The sequence below is a fragment of the Takifugu rubripes genome, chromosome 17 (assembly GCF_901000725.2).
Source record: "Takifugu rubripes chromosome 17, fTakRub1.2, whole genome shotgun sequence".
Lineage (NCBI taxonomy): Eukaryota > Metazoa > Chordata > Actinopteri > Tetraodontiformes > Tetraodontidae > Takifugu > Takifugu rubripes.
The window spans coordinates 3,488,851-3,503,386 of NC_042301.1; the positions used below are offsets into that span (position 1 = coordinate 3,488,851).

General features: G+C 44.2%; 1 protein-coding gene across 3 annotated transcripts; it reads right to left on the minus strand.

The window, feature by feature from the left end:
- Positions 1–358: 358 nt before the first annotated feature.
- Positions 359–11,668, minus strand: LOC101071022 (complement C3-like). 3 transcript variants are annotated; one of them, XM_029851250.1, is made up of 43 exons: positions 11,512–11,668; positions 10,838–11,036; positions 10,281–10,443; positions 9,973–10,049; positions 9,717–9,805; positions 9,359–9,441; positions 9,197–9,284; positions 9,008–9,110; positions 8,797–8,908; positions 8,607–8,722; positions 8,106–8,252; positions 7,934–8,033; positions 7,464–7,558; positions 7,189–7,380; positions 6,944–7,093; positions 6,669–6,795; positions 6,501–6,548; positions 6,227–6,344; positions 6,054–6,142; positions 5,850–5,989; positions 5,399–5,611; positions 5,242–5,305; positions 5,074–5,163; positions 4,700–4,900; positions 4,550–4,625; positions 4,300–4,456; positions 4,105–4,200; positions 3,986–4,033; positions 3,751–3,901; positions 3,504–3,589; positions 3,203–3,280; positions 2,932–3,096; positions 2,522–2,584; positions 2,299–2,380; positions 2,177–2,225; positions 1,999–2,089; positions 1,841–1,930; positions 1,658–1,760; positions 1,483–1,572; positions 1,246–1,338; positions 1,090–1,173; positions 716–860; positions 359–531 (listed from the first exon to the last, which is right to left on the minus strand). In XM_029851250.1, the coding sequence occupies exons 1-43, from the start codon at positions 11,592–11,594 to the stop codon at positions 390–392; spliced, it is 4,776 nt and encodes a 1,591-aa protein (XP_029707110.1). In that variant the 5' UTR covers positions 11,595–11,668; the 3' UTR covers positions 359–389. The 3 variants fall into 3 exon arrangements, 2 of the variants coding, with proteins under 2 accessions (XP_029707110.1, XP_029707111.1); XM_029851251.1 differs by lacking the exon at positions 3,986–4,033; XR_003891667.1 differs by lacking the exon at positions 359–531 and having other exon boundaries at positions 782–860; positions 1,246–1,382.
- Between the last annotated feature and the right edge of the window lie 2,868 nt (positions 11,669–14,536).

Consider the following 14,536-nt stretch of genomic DNA (forward strand, 5'->3'; position numbering starts at 1 on the left):
TAGTTTTTGCTGGATTTTCCTCTGGTTTGACATGATTGAGAGGTGTTTTGTTGCTATACATTTGAGGATTGTCTCCTGGTAAATATTGGTTTCTAATGATATTAGGGATTTTAGATCACAGAGAGCTATATTTTTTTATTTTCATCAGTTAGGGTCAAACTGTCCTCAGGACACCTCCATGGTTGTTGAAGTCATTAAACTAAATACCTCTCGCTCCCCGAGATCAAGTTTTTATTTTTATCTGGGTCTAATTAACACTAACCTGTAAATTTTTGTGAACTATATAAATGTGAGATTGAACACTTTGGGTTTTTTTGATAGAATTTTGTTTTAGAAGGGTGGGGAAAAAAGTGGACACTTTGAAATTTAGAGTCAATTTATTTGCCCTTTCATTCCACACATCCAAAAATAACTTGTTGACTGACCAGGTCATCTAAGCCCAAGCAGGTGGGTCTGTGTTGGTCGGACTGGCACTCGGCGTCGGTGGGCCAGTACTCCAGCCAGGTTTGCTGTCCGATTATGTACTGATACCTGAAGAGACGAGTTCTTTGAGTCTTAATGGGCTCAAATATTTAAAAAATAGCACTTGTATGTTCATATTTATCAGCATAATGACCGTTGTAGAAAATAGGAAGGATAACTGTAATATGGGCAGGAGGATCACCATAACGGTGAGAGATCCCACACACCCAAACAGGTAAAAAAAAATACGTACGATTGCTGTGCGTCATGTCTGTAAATTTGTTTGGACTCTCCCATGATGAGGTAGGTTTTCCCTGTCACCAAGTTCAAATTGTCTCTGCAGTGCGCAAAACTGAGGAAACTGCGCGATTCTCCCGAAGGATTCTCATCGTAACTACCTGGAAACAAAACAGGAAATGGGTTTACAGGTACATCTCATAAAAAAGCGTGAAGGTGATGTGCCCACACTAGCATCGGGTCCAAAATGACAAGTTATAACACAAATACACGTGTTGTTCTCATAATCAGTGATTTGTGAGGACTCCACATACATTTGCACCATATGTCAGTCAGGACGCGTGCATATGAGTCACCAGAACTCCTCTTAAAAAGAACAAAAACACCAACTTTCCCTGATGACCTCAAGAATGGTCATGGTGTACACGTCCATGGACAAATCTCTGCTGATTTCGTCCACTCTCACTTTGTACACTGTGGGACAGGTTGCAGATGGTCAGCTGACCAGCTGACATCGCTTTCTGTCAAACATGCATTCTGGCTCACCGAAATCTGTTCTCGTCCTGCGAGACACCTCGCAGGGCCATTCTAAGCGCTGCTCGTTGTTGACGGTGTCCCTCTTCAGAATACCGCAGCCCTCTGCACGGGTGCAACATTACACTGTAACATTTCCAGATTCAGTTCTGTTTTCACAAAGCAGCTCTTTAAAGTCTGCGGGTGCGATTCCACGTCTGGATGTTGAAGTTGTGGCCACGCAGAAGCTACAGCGGCCCTCCTGTTTACCTTCAGCACACTTGCATTCGTTACCCGTGCATAAACGCATCAGCTGTCCCGCTACTCTCGCTGGATGGTAAAACTTCACACAGGAGGTTTCTGGAAAAGGAGAGAGTCAAAGACTCATTTTCTGCGCCTATTTATGTTTTATGTATGTATTTATATAAAAGTGACAATAGCTCACGGTCTTTGTGTTCATAGACAGACACAGCGGCTGGTTGTAAAATGGCAGATCTGAGAACCTCACGGATCCTAAATGAGATTTCTACCGGTTGTGTGTGGGAAACCTGTGGAGGGATTCAAACGGAAAAGGAGGAATGGGAAAAACAGTCAGAACGGGAAACAGAAGGAGACATGACTGCGTTACCTTGTCCAGGTAGATGATGAGGGAGCCTCTGTCTGATAGGACTCTGCCCGTCTCATAGTTAGAAATGGTACGACCGCGGCCTTTGGAGAGCTGCACACAAACACACGTATTAAAGATCCATCCACGGTGTGTGTGGGTGTGTGTGTGTGGGCTCTTACTGAGTCCAGGTCATTGGTGTCAACAGTGAAGCCAGTTAGTAAGCCAATATCCAAGACCGACATGGTTGCCTCTTGATCCTTGCTCAGGTATCTGAATGAATGGAAAAACATTTAAAAAAACAAAAAAAAGAATAATAACCACCATTTAAATTAGAATATAAACTGCCTCGGTACTTACAAAACATCTATTCTCAGCTTGTACACTTTCTCATCCTCTCGTACTGATTCTGTTGGCAACATTTAACCATTCATTCATTTTCTTTTATGAATAAAATGAAAGAAGAAACAGCCTGAAATTACGTGGGATGAGCTGCACAGACAAGTTGAACTTCTGACAGTTGCGCTCCATTTGTTTCGGCGAGGTGTAATACAGCGACACCATCTGGCAGGGAGGTAGAAGTGCAGCTAAATCATTTTATTAATTCCAGTTTTCATCGTGTGGCTGACCAGAAATCAACCGTCTCTCAAACTCTGCCACACAAAATACATTAAAACCTAACAACAGATCCTGAAAAGCTTCTACCTTTAAAACCCCTTGTCCCTTTCCTGTGGCTGTCACCCTGACGGGCCGGTTTATGGAATTGATCTGTCAAAGTGCAACACACAGTTTATTAGTTCAACCTTACTGATCTCAACTGTCAATCAAAGACAGCGACAGACAGTAGCCGGTTTTAACAAGACTCAGCAGAATTCATTTATAACACCGCAGCCTGCATCTACGACCTTGGAGGACAATTGGACTAAAGGCCTCAAACGTGCACAATATCTTCATCTACTTTATATTAATAAATATATTTCCTATACACCACATTGGCCAACAGACAAATGTGTCTCTAAACATCATTGCAGTTTTATAGTAATGTTTTTAACGGAGCATGTGCATTTTTTAATCCTAAAAAGAGAATACATCTTGTAGAGTCTGTTTGTTCTCACTTTCGAGCTTCTTGTGAGGTGGAAGTTCTGCCTGTTGAAGCTGAACCTGGCAGGAGTTAGCCTGTCAGGCAACAGGATGTCCACGTCCAGGTTCTGCACGTTCTTCTCTCCCTCTTTGACTCTAGTGAAGTACTCAGCGACCGCCTGGTACACCATCAAGTTGGCCTGGAGGAGAGAGACGCCGGTGGCAATCAAATCACCAAAGTCATAGCTAACTGCTGCAAACTGTCTCCTCACAGACCAAAATAGTGAGGAGAGACGGCTGCCTCACCTGAGTGGACAGGTAAGCTCCTCTGATCCTCTTCTGCTCCTTCAACCAGCTGACCACCGGCTGAGCTTCTGCGAAGGCCTTCAAATATGAATTTGGAAAATGTATGTTTTTATGGTGGCATCATCCATCCATCCATCATCCATCCATCCATCTATCCATCCATCCATCCATCCTAGCTACCCACCCACCCATCCATCCATCCACCCACCCACCCATCCATCCATCCATCCATCCGCCCGCCCGTCCAGTCAGTCAGTCAGTCGGCAATGGTGAAAATTCCACATGCGTGTTCTTTCCTCACCCCGGCTCTAACCAGAGCAAGAAGAGCATAAGATGTCGCTTCCAGCTGGTAAATGAGGCCTTTGGAGACAGGCCAGTGGTCCAACCCTGAGGACACGACATCAGTTTCCGAATAATGGATAAATATGTTTTAAAAACTGAAAATATGACAATGACATGCGGTATTTCCTACATTAACTCTCACAAGCTGTAATGTTCTGACTATTATTAGCCGTATTATGTAAAGAAATATAGTGTAAAAAAATAACCTGGGGAGGCAAATCTTTTCAGGGTCTCCTTGTTCAGCCTGTTTTCATTGGCGAGTGCATAGGATGCCATTGCCACGGCGTATGGGTTGGAGAGTCCTGGCAGACGCCTCTCCAGGTAGCCCACTGCTTTATATATGCTCCGGCGCAGACTCTAGGGTGACAACAGACAGTCGGAAGATAAAATAAGTCTACGTCGTATTATTCTGGAATATGAAGCTGAGTCAGGTCACCTCACAGCAGTTGGCCACGGAAGCACTATCGCTTGCTCGCTCTCATCATGCTCCTTGGCCGAGCAGAGTTTCAGTATGAGGCTTCTTTACGAGGAGAACCGAGAAGCGTAGTGGAGGTACTCACGTTAATACTGAAAGCACAAAGTGGCCGCGACTCTTGCAGGGCAATAAGGCAGAAAGACGTCATGGAGGCATCTGAATCTGCGCCAAATACGTCGTCCTTCACGCAAAAGAAGAATAAGAAGAAGGAGGAACGGTGTTGGCTGTTTTATGCATCGCTACATTTCTCAATGGCTGGAAGAAATATGAGAGGCATTACCGGCATTTCTCTATTGGTCAATCTTCCAACCTCTCTGAATTGTCCATCCGGTTGCTGCTGGAGATTTAGGAACTTGACGGCATCGCAGATGATTCTGCTTTGCACTGAGACTAGAGAGCTGGCCATTGTAAACACCTTAACGACAAAAGCTGTCAACCTTCAATGAGAAAACCACAGTCAAGCCACGCAGCAAACATGCAGCGAAGGTGCACCCTGATGAGAAGGTTGGTGGTGGTGGGGGGGGTCTTACCAGGTGCTGCTTGGTTTATTCTGATTCAGGGAAAATGATCCATCACTTTTACGGTTCACAAGTTGATTACTGTAGCCTGGACACAGGAAAGGTCGCGCTCGCTGACTGCCAAAACTCTACTCAACTCCCCAATTGACAAGTCTTACTCACCATCATTAATGTACCCGAGAGCTTCACTGCGCTTGTTGAAACCAACCTTCTCCCACTGGTTGGTTTTGTCCAAATACGTGGTTGCAATGACGGTCATGGTCAGTGGGATGATGTTCGTCTCTCCATTCCCCAAGGGTTGGATCAGCAGATAACTCATATTGTCGCCGCTGATGACGTTTTCTGCTTGTATGCTGGCCATTCCTAATGTGAAAAGATGCACAAACCTCAACCACTCATATCTAACTCTCCTAAACAGCAATAAATGTCATCATGAACAGACTATCATAATGGGACAATGGCCTCCTCTGGCTGAAACGTCTAAATCAGAATAATGCATTTGAGTTTCCTTCATTTTCATCTCAAAGTGTTTTCACCTGTTATGTAAACGACCGTGGCTGCAGGAGTGCTTGGAAGCATAGCGTGTGCAGGAATTTGACTTTGGAGAACTTCTGTCTGCCGTCCGTCTACGGGAATTGAGAGGCTGTTGGTGATGGAGGAAATTACATGTTTGTTTGTCGCGGCGATGGTTTTGGGAAGCTCACCTACACCTTTCCTGGCAGGGTCCAGTGTTACCGTCATTGTGTGCTTTACCAGTTCACCCCAAGGCTTCAAACAGAGCAGATTAACCAGCAGAATCTATAGTTTCCATCTGCTCAAGTGTGATTCTAAATGCTCTGTTTACGCGGCATGTTTCCTTACCACCACATAGATCATCTTCATAACTCCATCATTTAAAAATGAATCTTTGACAGCCGCTTTAACATGAATGTTGCTTAGGCCTTCCTTGGTGAAAATAAAGACAAGGGACACAGAGCGGGAAGACATGGCTCCGACGATGACCTCCTGCTGATATGTCCGACGGCCATAAGCTGCACTACAGACATTTTCCTCTTCAAAGAGATGTACAAGTACCTTCATCCAGGGAAGAAAAGTGGTTACAGAGAATGTTATACAGTCAACTGATGTTGTCCAGTTTATATTAAATAAAGGAAGTATCGGGGGAAGAGCCTGTGCTTATACTTGATGATTTGGGAAGGTTTGTGTCCACTTTTATTGGACTTTTGTGATTATTAGTTGGCGAGCAGCCAACTACAAATCACGCCAAAGTGTAGAATGTGTTTTGAACAGGGACTAAATAGTGTGGACTCACGGTGATGTGGTCAGGGGTGTAGTTGTGGAGGACAGCCTTTATTTCCAGCTGTTCTCCAGCTATTGCAGAGTATGGTGCTTTGAGGTCGATGAAGAAATCTTTTCTGACAATGACCTCCAGTGGATCAGCCACACAGATGCCTGAAGGTTAAACGACATGAGTGTTGGTGGAACAAGCAGCATTGCAGCTCAACAATCACCTCACCATGAGTTCGTGACAGACTAATTCCAGTGATTTCCCAGTTTGTAATGGAATCTTTCAGTGGGTTGGGGATAGTTTTTGATGTAGTTTTACTGGAAGTAAATAAAAATGCTTTACTCGTTGGAATAATGATACCCAAAATGGAGTCAAACGGTTGTGTATCTCTACTGTCTCACCAGTAAGGGTCATTTCCAGGGCATGGCGGAAGAACCACAGATAACCACATCCAACTTTTAGGGAAAATAGAGCGCGATACAATGTCCTCGACATCCATAGAGCTATTCATGTTGTCTCCTGCAAAAAGATAATTTTTAGTGAATTCCCAACTGCCACGATGATGGAAAATTATCCATACTTGAGGTTTTGTAGGTGCACAAAGGACACAAAGCAACAAAACTGTTGCACACTTCAATAAAGAGCCCTGCCGGAAGACTGCAACTTTGTTTTTACCTATGTCGTCACTTCGTTTCTTCCTGTTGCAGGAGGGACACCTTAGATCTAAAATAATTAAAAAGACTTTTTTTTTAACTCCCAGTAATTTAAAGGCATTAATGAGACAGAAACTCCAGAGGGTGTGTACAGAAGGAGTCCGATAAAAGAGTGAATCTGAGGTTTCACCTTGTCTGTAGGGAGTGCTGCCAATGTTGGACTCAAACAACAGGCCAGCTTCGTAGAACACCCTCATACTGTTGTACTCTCCACCGAGCGGGCAGTACCTGTCTTTTTTTTTTACCTCATCCCAGATCTGAAGCAAACAACAAACAAATTCATTATTCATATCTGATTTTCGTTCCTAAGGAACAGCAGGAAGAATCACGGCAGGCGCCTTTTAAATAGGACTGCAAGTTAAATGGTAAACTGCACGTTTCATAGCAGCAGTCAACAAACTACACCTTTTTCTGGGTCAATCTCCACTTGTCTGTGTAAACGTCTTTGTGGATCACCACCAGCCCCACTGTGGCTCCTGGGGTTCCAGTGATTTTCACCGGAAGTGACTTGCGAGGCTCATGGGATGGATCCACTCTGAGTTTTTCCAGCTGAAGCTAAAGGGGAGGGAGAGCACGTTGTTTCAGCTGGAGCACGTTTAAACCCATGGGCGTAAAACATCTCAAGGGTTAGAAATGAGCTCCTTTCTCACTGAGCCGATGCAGGTGTCTTTAATATCCACCCTGACAGAGTCTGACACCACTTCGTTGTTGCTTGTATGGTAGTACACTATAATGGTGAAGGATGGCATCATTTCCTTGGTGACAAGGATATTCTCTGAAATGACCATCTGATAATTTAACTGCCGTCGGCTGTGCTTCACCAGACGACCTTTGCTTAAGATCTGAGAAGACAAATGGACACCTTCAGCAAATGTAAAGATGTATACAAATAAAAGCACATAGCAAGCAATAAAGAGTCTCTCACCAGGTAGGTGATCATAGCTGGTGCATATTCTTGCCTTTTAAGGAAACAGTGGACTCCCAAGTTGTCTCCTAACTTCAGGTCTGCTGTATTAGCCACTGTACTAATTACATTAAAGAGTTAGCCATTTATGGGGGTTTTGTGCATGTTACTGTATTTATGCAGCATTACTACATGCAGTGGTTTGCAAACACAACTCCACACTCTCACATTGACATCAGTCCACTACATTCAAACAGCAATTAAAAATGTAGGTTCTCAATATGAGGGACAATGACCTCCATGGCTCCTTGGTGACGGGCCCCCGGGGCTCCTCAAATAAAACGTTTTATCAATTCTCCATGAAGGCTCATCAAAATATCACAAATGACATCCAAAATGAAATATGGCTCTAACCTGGATTTGGATTTTATACAATGTAAAGAATAAGAAGGAGGTTTCCGCCAGTGCTGGTGCTGGTGGGTTGATGTTACCTATGTGGATGTAGGTTTTGGTGGGACTGGAGTATGGTAGAACTTCGAATGTGGCCGTGGCTTGTTTGTCAGGTGCAAGAGCATCATGGCTGGTCTTTATCTGAAATGTCATCAATAAATACACATTTCAAATATCACCGTTATCATTTTGCCGCTACAAATACGTACTTACAGTGATTGTCAGTTTTGGGGCGTTTTCCTCTGTGTTAATGGGAAGCTTCGCAAAGCCGTTGTCTCCGGTTCGTACCAACATGGATCCTGGTTCTACCGACACAACAACTAGTTTTGCTGGAGTGCCGTCAAGATTCAGCACTTGAAACTGTCATATGAGATGAAAAAGGATGGATTTTAACATCAAATTCGGCGATATTTATTCAGCTTTTGTTAAAATCAAGATTGTCTCGTTTGAGCAAACAATTCCTGAGTTTAACAGATAAGGGGAAGGTGAGATCTGCTAATGTAACTGAATGAAGAGATTTATTAAGCAATATAGGCAAACTATTGCTAGAGAAAAATAAATCTGACAAGAACCTGCTAATCAAGGGTAGTAGGTGTATTGATGGGGTCAAGCATGGCAAACTCATTGGATCCTTCAGATTTTTTAATCAAAAAACCCCCAATATGGTATTTTTAACATTTGGAATTCATCATTCTGCTAATTTTTTTTGTTTACCTCCAAATCATAGGGTATTCCTGGTTTAAAGTTCTTAGTGGCTTTGTCGAGGTTGATGGTGTATGGGGACTTGACGATTTTGATACCATTAAACTCCGACACCACCATATCTCCACCTGAGGCAAACATAGTTTATGTTGTTATTTCATAACAGAACAAAGACAGCAAAGACGTCTGCAAAGCCTCTTACCGCTCTCTGTCAGCACAGTGACTTTTACATACATGGAATAGCCCGTCAAAGGCCCAAAAGCCTCTGTGATTTTTCTTCTCTGCAGTACGGCAGCTCCTTTCCCACGAACAATCTAATGCCAGGGTCAAAGGTCAATGCGAGGTTTAAATCTTCAATGCTAAAGTCCGAGAAGACAGAGAAAAAGGCCAGACATGCTGGGGAGCTACGTTACCGACACTCGCTGGAGGGAACTTGGAATAGGCTTTTTTTGACCCACGTGTTGAATTCCAAATAAAACAAACGCCACCCCGTCAACCTCTTCCCCAAACAGGTACCTAAGCAAAGAGAAGGGGAGAAACTCTTTACTTTAACTTCCGAATCATTTGATTTAAATCCATTAAAACCAAAACTCTTCACGCACCGAGCGTTGATGTTGACAGTGATTTTGTCTTCATCCTCGTAGAAGAACATGCTCTCTGGGGTCAGTTGTATGGACAGGCTGGGCACCACTGGAGAGTTTGGAAATGGAAATCGTCAGTTTGGGGGAAAAAATGGCCGTGGCTGGTTTGATATTGATGTTTACCGTATTCCTTGACCTCAAATTCTGCGCTACAACTCAGCCGTGGGTTGTTGGAATACGTTGCCTTAATATTCCACAAACCAGGACTATCGGGCAGGAAAAAAAACAAATAAACAATAGAAAACATCTTGATGTGTTTTCAGATGACATACATGTCAACACTGGATGGTGCAGATGAGACAACGGGGACACAGAAAAAGGCGTATTGTGCTGATCTAAACTGTAGGGGGCAGTGTGACTGATCAGATATGGAAAATACATTGTGACAAAATAAAACCTCAACATTAAAAAAAACCCAGAGGTGATTCTTTTCAGCATCCAATGAGGTAATCCGCCATCACCGACAGACAGATAAACCCACCTTGCATTTTCAGGGATTCGAATATCGCCCTGGTACATTCCTGGTGGCTCAAGTACAATGGAATTTACGGGGAAGTGGCCCTCAGAGTTCTGAAATTGAAAGACGAAAAAGAATAAACAACTAACACACTCATACTTGGCATCATTCCGTATTTGACTAATGTTTAACACTGCTCCTACCGGTTGGTTAAATTGGAATTCTAAACAACATTGATAACGTCTTCACTTGCGCTATATTATTATATAGAATACAGTACCACTATCTCGATGTGAAGGGGGTTCGGGTTGGCCCTGTATGAAAAGTCAGGCATCATAGCAAAGATCCTAAAATGAACTGTTGGGGGGGGGGGGGGGGGGGGGGGGAAGCGTTAAAAGACAGTTTTAAGAATGTTTCTGACAAACACAAATTAATGTACATGAAATCATCCAGCCTTTCCATTATTGTAGCAGATTATTATTCATACAACAAGTCACATTTTTCTTCAAATAATTGATCAGATTCACATTTCAGGAGCTTTATTGTTGCCCCAACGTGAAACTCCCAGTGTTGGAGTGTTAAACTTACCTCTGCTCTCAGGGGTGTACATGTTTTTGGCTATCTGAATGAACAAATACTCAGTCTGGAAGGACACTAAGACGACCTTCTCCAGCATTCTTTCTGGAAACACAGCTTGTAGGTACACGTAATGTTGACTGTTGTCATAGTTATTAAATGCTTCAGCGGGGATCTACAGAGACAGAGTGTATTGTACGTCAGTTGCAGGGTAAGGATCTAATGGGATGTCGAAAAGCCGTGAAGGCCACAATGCAGACAAGTTTTCTGTCCTCCCAGGGAGAAAACGGGGAGTAGGAAGTCAGGAGGAAGCGTTTCCTGCCTGGTAGGTCAGAAATGGAGGCCCGGCTTTCGTCACCCCATCAGTTTTTCAGTGGAAGAAATTGCATTAACGATGGGGACGGGATGTGTTTAACAACTGCAGAGAGTAAATAAAGGTGAGTCATCAGCATAAAAGTGAATATTTTCCACATCATTAGCTTTAAACTCCAAAACCAGCCCCCAAACACACCATTTATAATAACTCCTGCCAACCAAAATAGGGAAGTATGTTAGTATTTCCACATTACCAAAACTTCTCCAAATGCCTGATGAGAATTTGCCCTGTTGAGGTTCACAGCTGTCGACGCCAGCCGTTTGCTTTTTGTCGGGTGGTTCATCACAATGATTTCGACAGGAATGTTCGTGTCAAGTGAGAAATCCTGGACTTCCACAAAGATGTTTTCTGGCATTCCCGCTCGTATCGCGTTCGGGGCTGCCAGCACCTCCCTGGAAAAAAAACAGATAAAAGAGCCCTTAGACCAACAATGGGAGCGTGGATCTGGTGCAGGACATCATTGTGCAAGCTGGCGTACTTTGACCTGAGCTACACAAACATGGAACTAAACTTAACTAAAACTATTTTAGGAGGTTTTACTTCAAGCTGTTACACTCTTGAAAAGCTGTGTAACTGTCACCCTGATATAATTCCATTTGTCCCTTGGTGTACGCTCACAATAAGCTTCGTTTTTAAAATTTTAATTCCCTTAAGACATTTAAAAATGGGTGTCGCCAGTGTGACAGTATTATCTAAAATGTACTTTTCTTTTAAGGATTAAAATTAATCCATAATCTACAAATAATCCAGAGTAGGAAAATGACGGTGACATTTTGATTATTTTTCTAGTTTTGTCCCCCCCAGGGAATCAAATCAAGCCACTTAAAATCTAATTGGCATTTAGCGTATTCAAACACAATTACTTACAAAGGTGATCCATCCGTGGGAGGCAAAAAGGACGTGAAGAAGAGAAGCAACAGAATCGGACAGATTCTCTCAGGTTTTTCCATCTCAGCTGAGCCCTGATGCCCAACACTCTGAACTCAGTGCTCATGCTGCTGCTCTTATACCAGTTTTTATGCCCTCCTTTCATCGGGCCCCAGCCTCTCCTCCACCAATATTAGCCTCATGGTGGGGTTGACCCTGAACTTCCCACATACATATTGCTATAATGCAGACATCTCGAGGAGTTCCTGTGCGTTCGAAACTCGTCTTTTGTGTGCCGGTAGTCTATCCAGACCCTTTCACAAGGTTCATGCTGAACACGTGAATGCAGGAACGAACCTTTACAGACAGCAGATAATTTTTGTAAGGAAATATAACAACAGACTACAATAGAAATGGTAGAAACATGAGCTGACTCCATGGCCACACACTGGTCAATAAAACAGCCTGAATTGTGATGAGTTCTGTTAAAAATTTGCTTTTTTACTCCCAGCTGGCTCGCTACTTAAATGGCCTTGGAGGAATGGAGGCTGGAAGGGGCTCCCCGGAGCAGCTCTGGACCCCACCGCCCCAGAGCTCCTCTGCGAGCCTTCATCAAGGATTTATGATCGTCTGTGATCTGATAGGTCACAGTATCTGGGATGGAATAACTTAATAATCCATTTGGTTCCTTGCTGAGTCATGCTTTACTGTAAAAAACACCAAAAGGTCTGAACGAATGGTGGTAAGAGTAGCCGAGTGCGCGAAGGTTCCGAAGTTCCGATCTGAACAATATAGTGACCTAATTTTTTAGTTGTGTTCGTAAAATGAACTCCTTTTGCTCCAGGACTTTGGAAAAGGAAGCAAGAGTCTAATATGCCTGTCCAGGGTGCCCCCTGTGTGTGCGCATGTGTGTCCATCTGCGATTGAGTGGGTGTATTGCACCTTGTCCTCCTTTGCTCAGGTCACAGTGCGGGATAATAATCTGGCATCATTGCAAATGTCCCTTGCAGAGGAACATGACAGATGGCAGTAGATTACATATGCAGATTATCCACCAGAGCAGGGGATTTACATGAGAGGAAGAGACAAATATGAAATATGCAGACAGATGAAGACATCTCATGACAAAAGACAGGAAGGGACAGCCAACGCCGAGGATTTTTTGGGCTTTTTTGTTTGTTGTTTGGGTGGGTTGTTTTGTTTGTTTCCCCCTTGTACCAGCATGGAGACAAGCAGCATTGGCATGTGAATGTCTTTTCTTATCAGACAGTACTGCTTCATCAGGACGGGCCTGTTGAGCTCACCCTGTCACCCTAAAAAACACACCATGACTTCAACAATAATGAAAACTACTATAAATAACAATAAACAAATTCAGACCGCAGCAACACCGCAACCAAACAGCTACAACCAACCAAATCTGCCTCCATGCCCCCAGTGAACCTTTCATAACTGTGATCCCGCAGCCAAAGTTTGTCTCTAAGTTCGCTCGTGTGTAATGTGTATCGGTAGCTCTAGATATGAAGGCAGTATCTGTGTGTGCAATGTGTGTGTGTCAGTCTGCAACCCCACCCGCCGATCTGGGCGGGCCACAAGCACCACAGAAAGACAGAGATCCCAGTGACCCCTGCAGGATTGAACAGACCTACAGACCAACCATCTCCTGGAGAACCATAATCCCACCCCAGAGCAGGACAGCAAAGGAGCACCAGAGCAACAAAAGGCACCAATGTCATGTTTGGGGTTTCAACAGAACCTGAGAGCAGGCCAGGACACAGTGGCAAAATGGTCCAGAGAGTTTTATTTACAGGGGAACACTCAAAGTAAACAGAAGCAGTCCTGCTGGACTGCAGAGAACTCCGGAGACAGGCTCTGCACTTCTCAGGTCCAGCAAACAGCGTGAAGACCTCAAATGTGCAGGGAAGACAGACCAAGCAAAGCCACGGCAACAAAGCCGGAATACTCCCACATCCAAGCCACAAAGCAACACACAACTCCAATACAAAGGAAACCAAGACTCTGGCCCTGAGAGGCAGGCACACCCTTCTTAAGTAGGTGGCCAGATGTAAATTGCCTGCAGGTGCGCCCGCCTGCAGTGCCAGCTGCCACAAATTGAGCTCCTCACACCCCCTGCAGAGAAAACCAGGCACAACCCTGAACCCCAAAAACCAGCCGGGAGCAGGTACAGCACATTCCCAACTCCACCCAAAAACCAAACCCCTCCTTCCCAGACGCCAGCATATCTGGCCGTGAGGTCCCACAAGCCCAAGAGTGCACACACCCCTCCTCCAACCCAGGGCTGGGCCACCCACCCCACCCTGACAGTAACCCCGTGGCACCCAGGATCCAAGATGCAACATGCTGCCTGCACAATGGGAGGGGCACCTCACCCCCACCGCCACCAAATACACATACACACACGTTCATGCACACACTTCTATGTGCTGGGAACCAGCATCCTGCCCAGCACTGGTTCCAGTGGTACAGTGTGTGAAGCAGTTGCCTTCACATCTGCTCAAATACCCACAGGGGACGAAGATGTGGCCGCTCCAGGAGTGGACTCCATCTTTCGGGCCGTTTGAGAACCCGTAATGTTGTTGTTTGAAAATTGATGCCTGCATGTGTGAAATAACTGCGGAGTGATGTAAAGATATGGAGTATGCTCAGTAAATGTTGTGTTTCTCTTTTTTTCATTTCCACTTGCTTCTCTGTAAAGCTCTTCTGTGTCACATTTATTGTCCTCTAAGCTCCTTCTGTTGCCCTATTAATACACGCACACACACACACACACACACACACACACACACACACACCGTTCCATACTTCCTAGCTTAGTGTTTCCTTTACACTGATTACTCTTACATGGTAATACGAGATGGAACAAAAGTGCTTGATCGTCACTAATAACAAAACTTTGATGATTCCTGCGGTTAAATATTAACACGTTTTATGATTGTGTCTATTTTTAATTTGCAGCATCTATCCTGCTGCTCAATTACAGATACTGCAGTTAACTTTAAATATT

Excerpts from the sequence above, each read along its gene's own strand:
- LOC101071022 (XM_029851250.1), bottom strand. The coding sequence starts at position 11,594 with ATGGAAAAACCTGAGAGAATCTGTCCGATTCTGTTGCTTCTCTTCTTC. Across the intron at positions 2,585-2,931 it reads ACCTCACAAGAAGCTCGAAA|ATCAATTCCATAAACCGGCC; the intron begins GTGAGAACAAAC and ends GCACTTTGACAG. Across the intron at positions 1,339-1,482 it reads CGAATGCAAGTGTGCTGAAG|AGGGCTGCGGTATTCTGAAG; the intron begins GTAAACAGGAGG and ends GCACCCGTGCAG.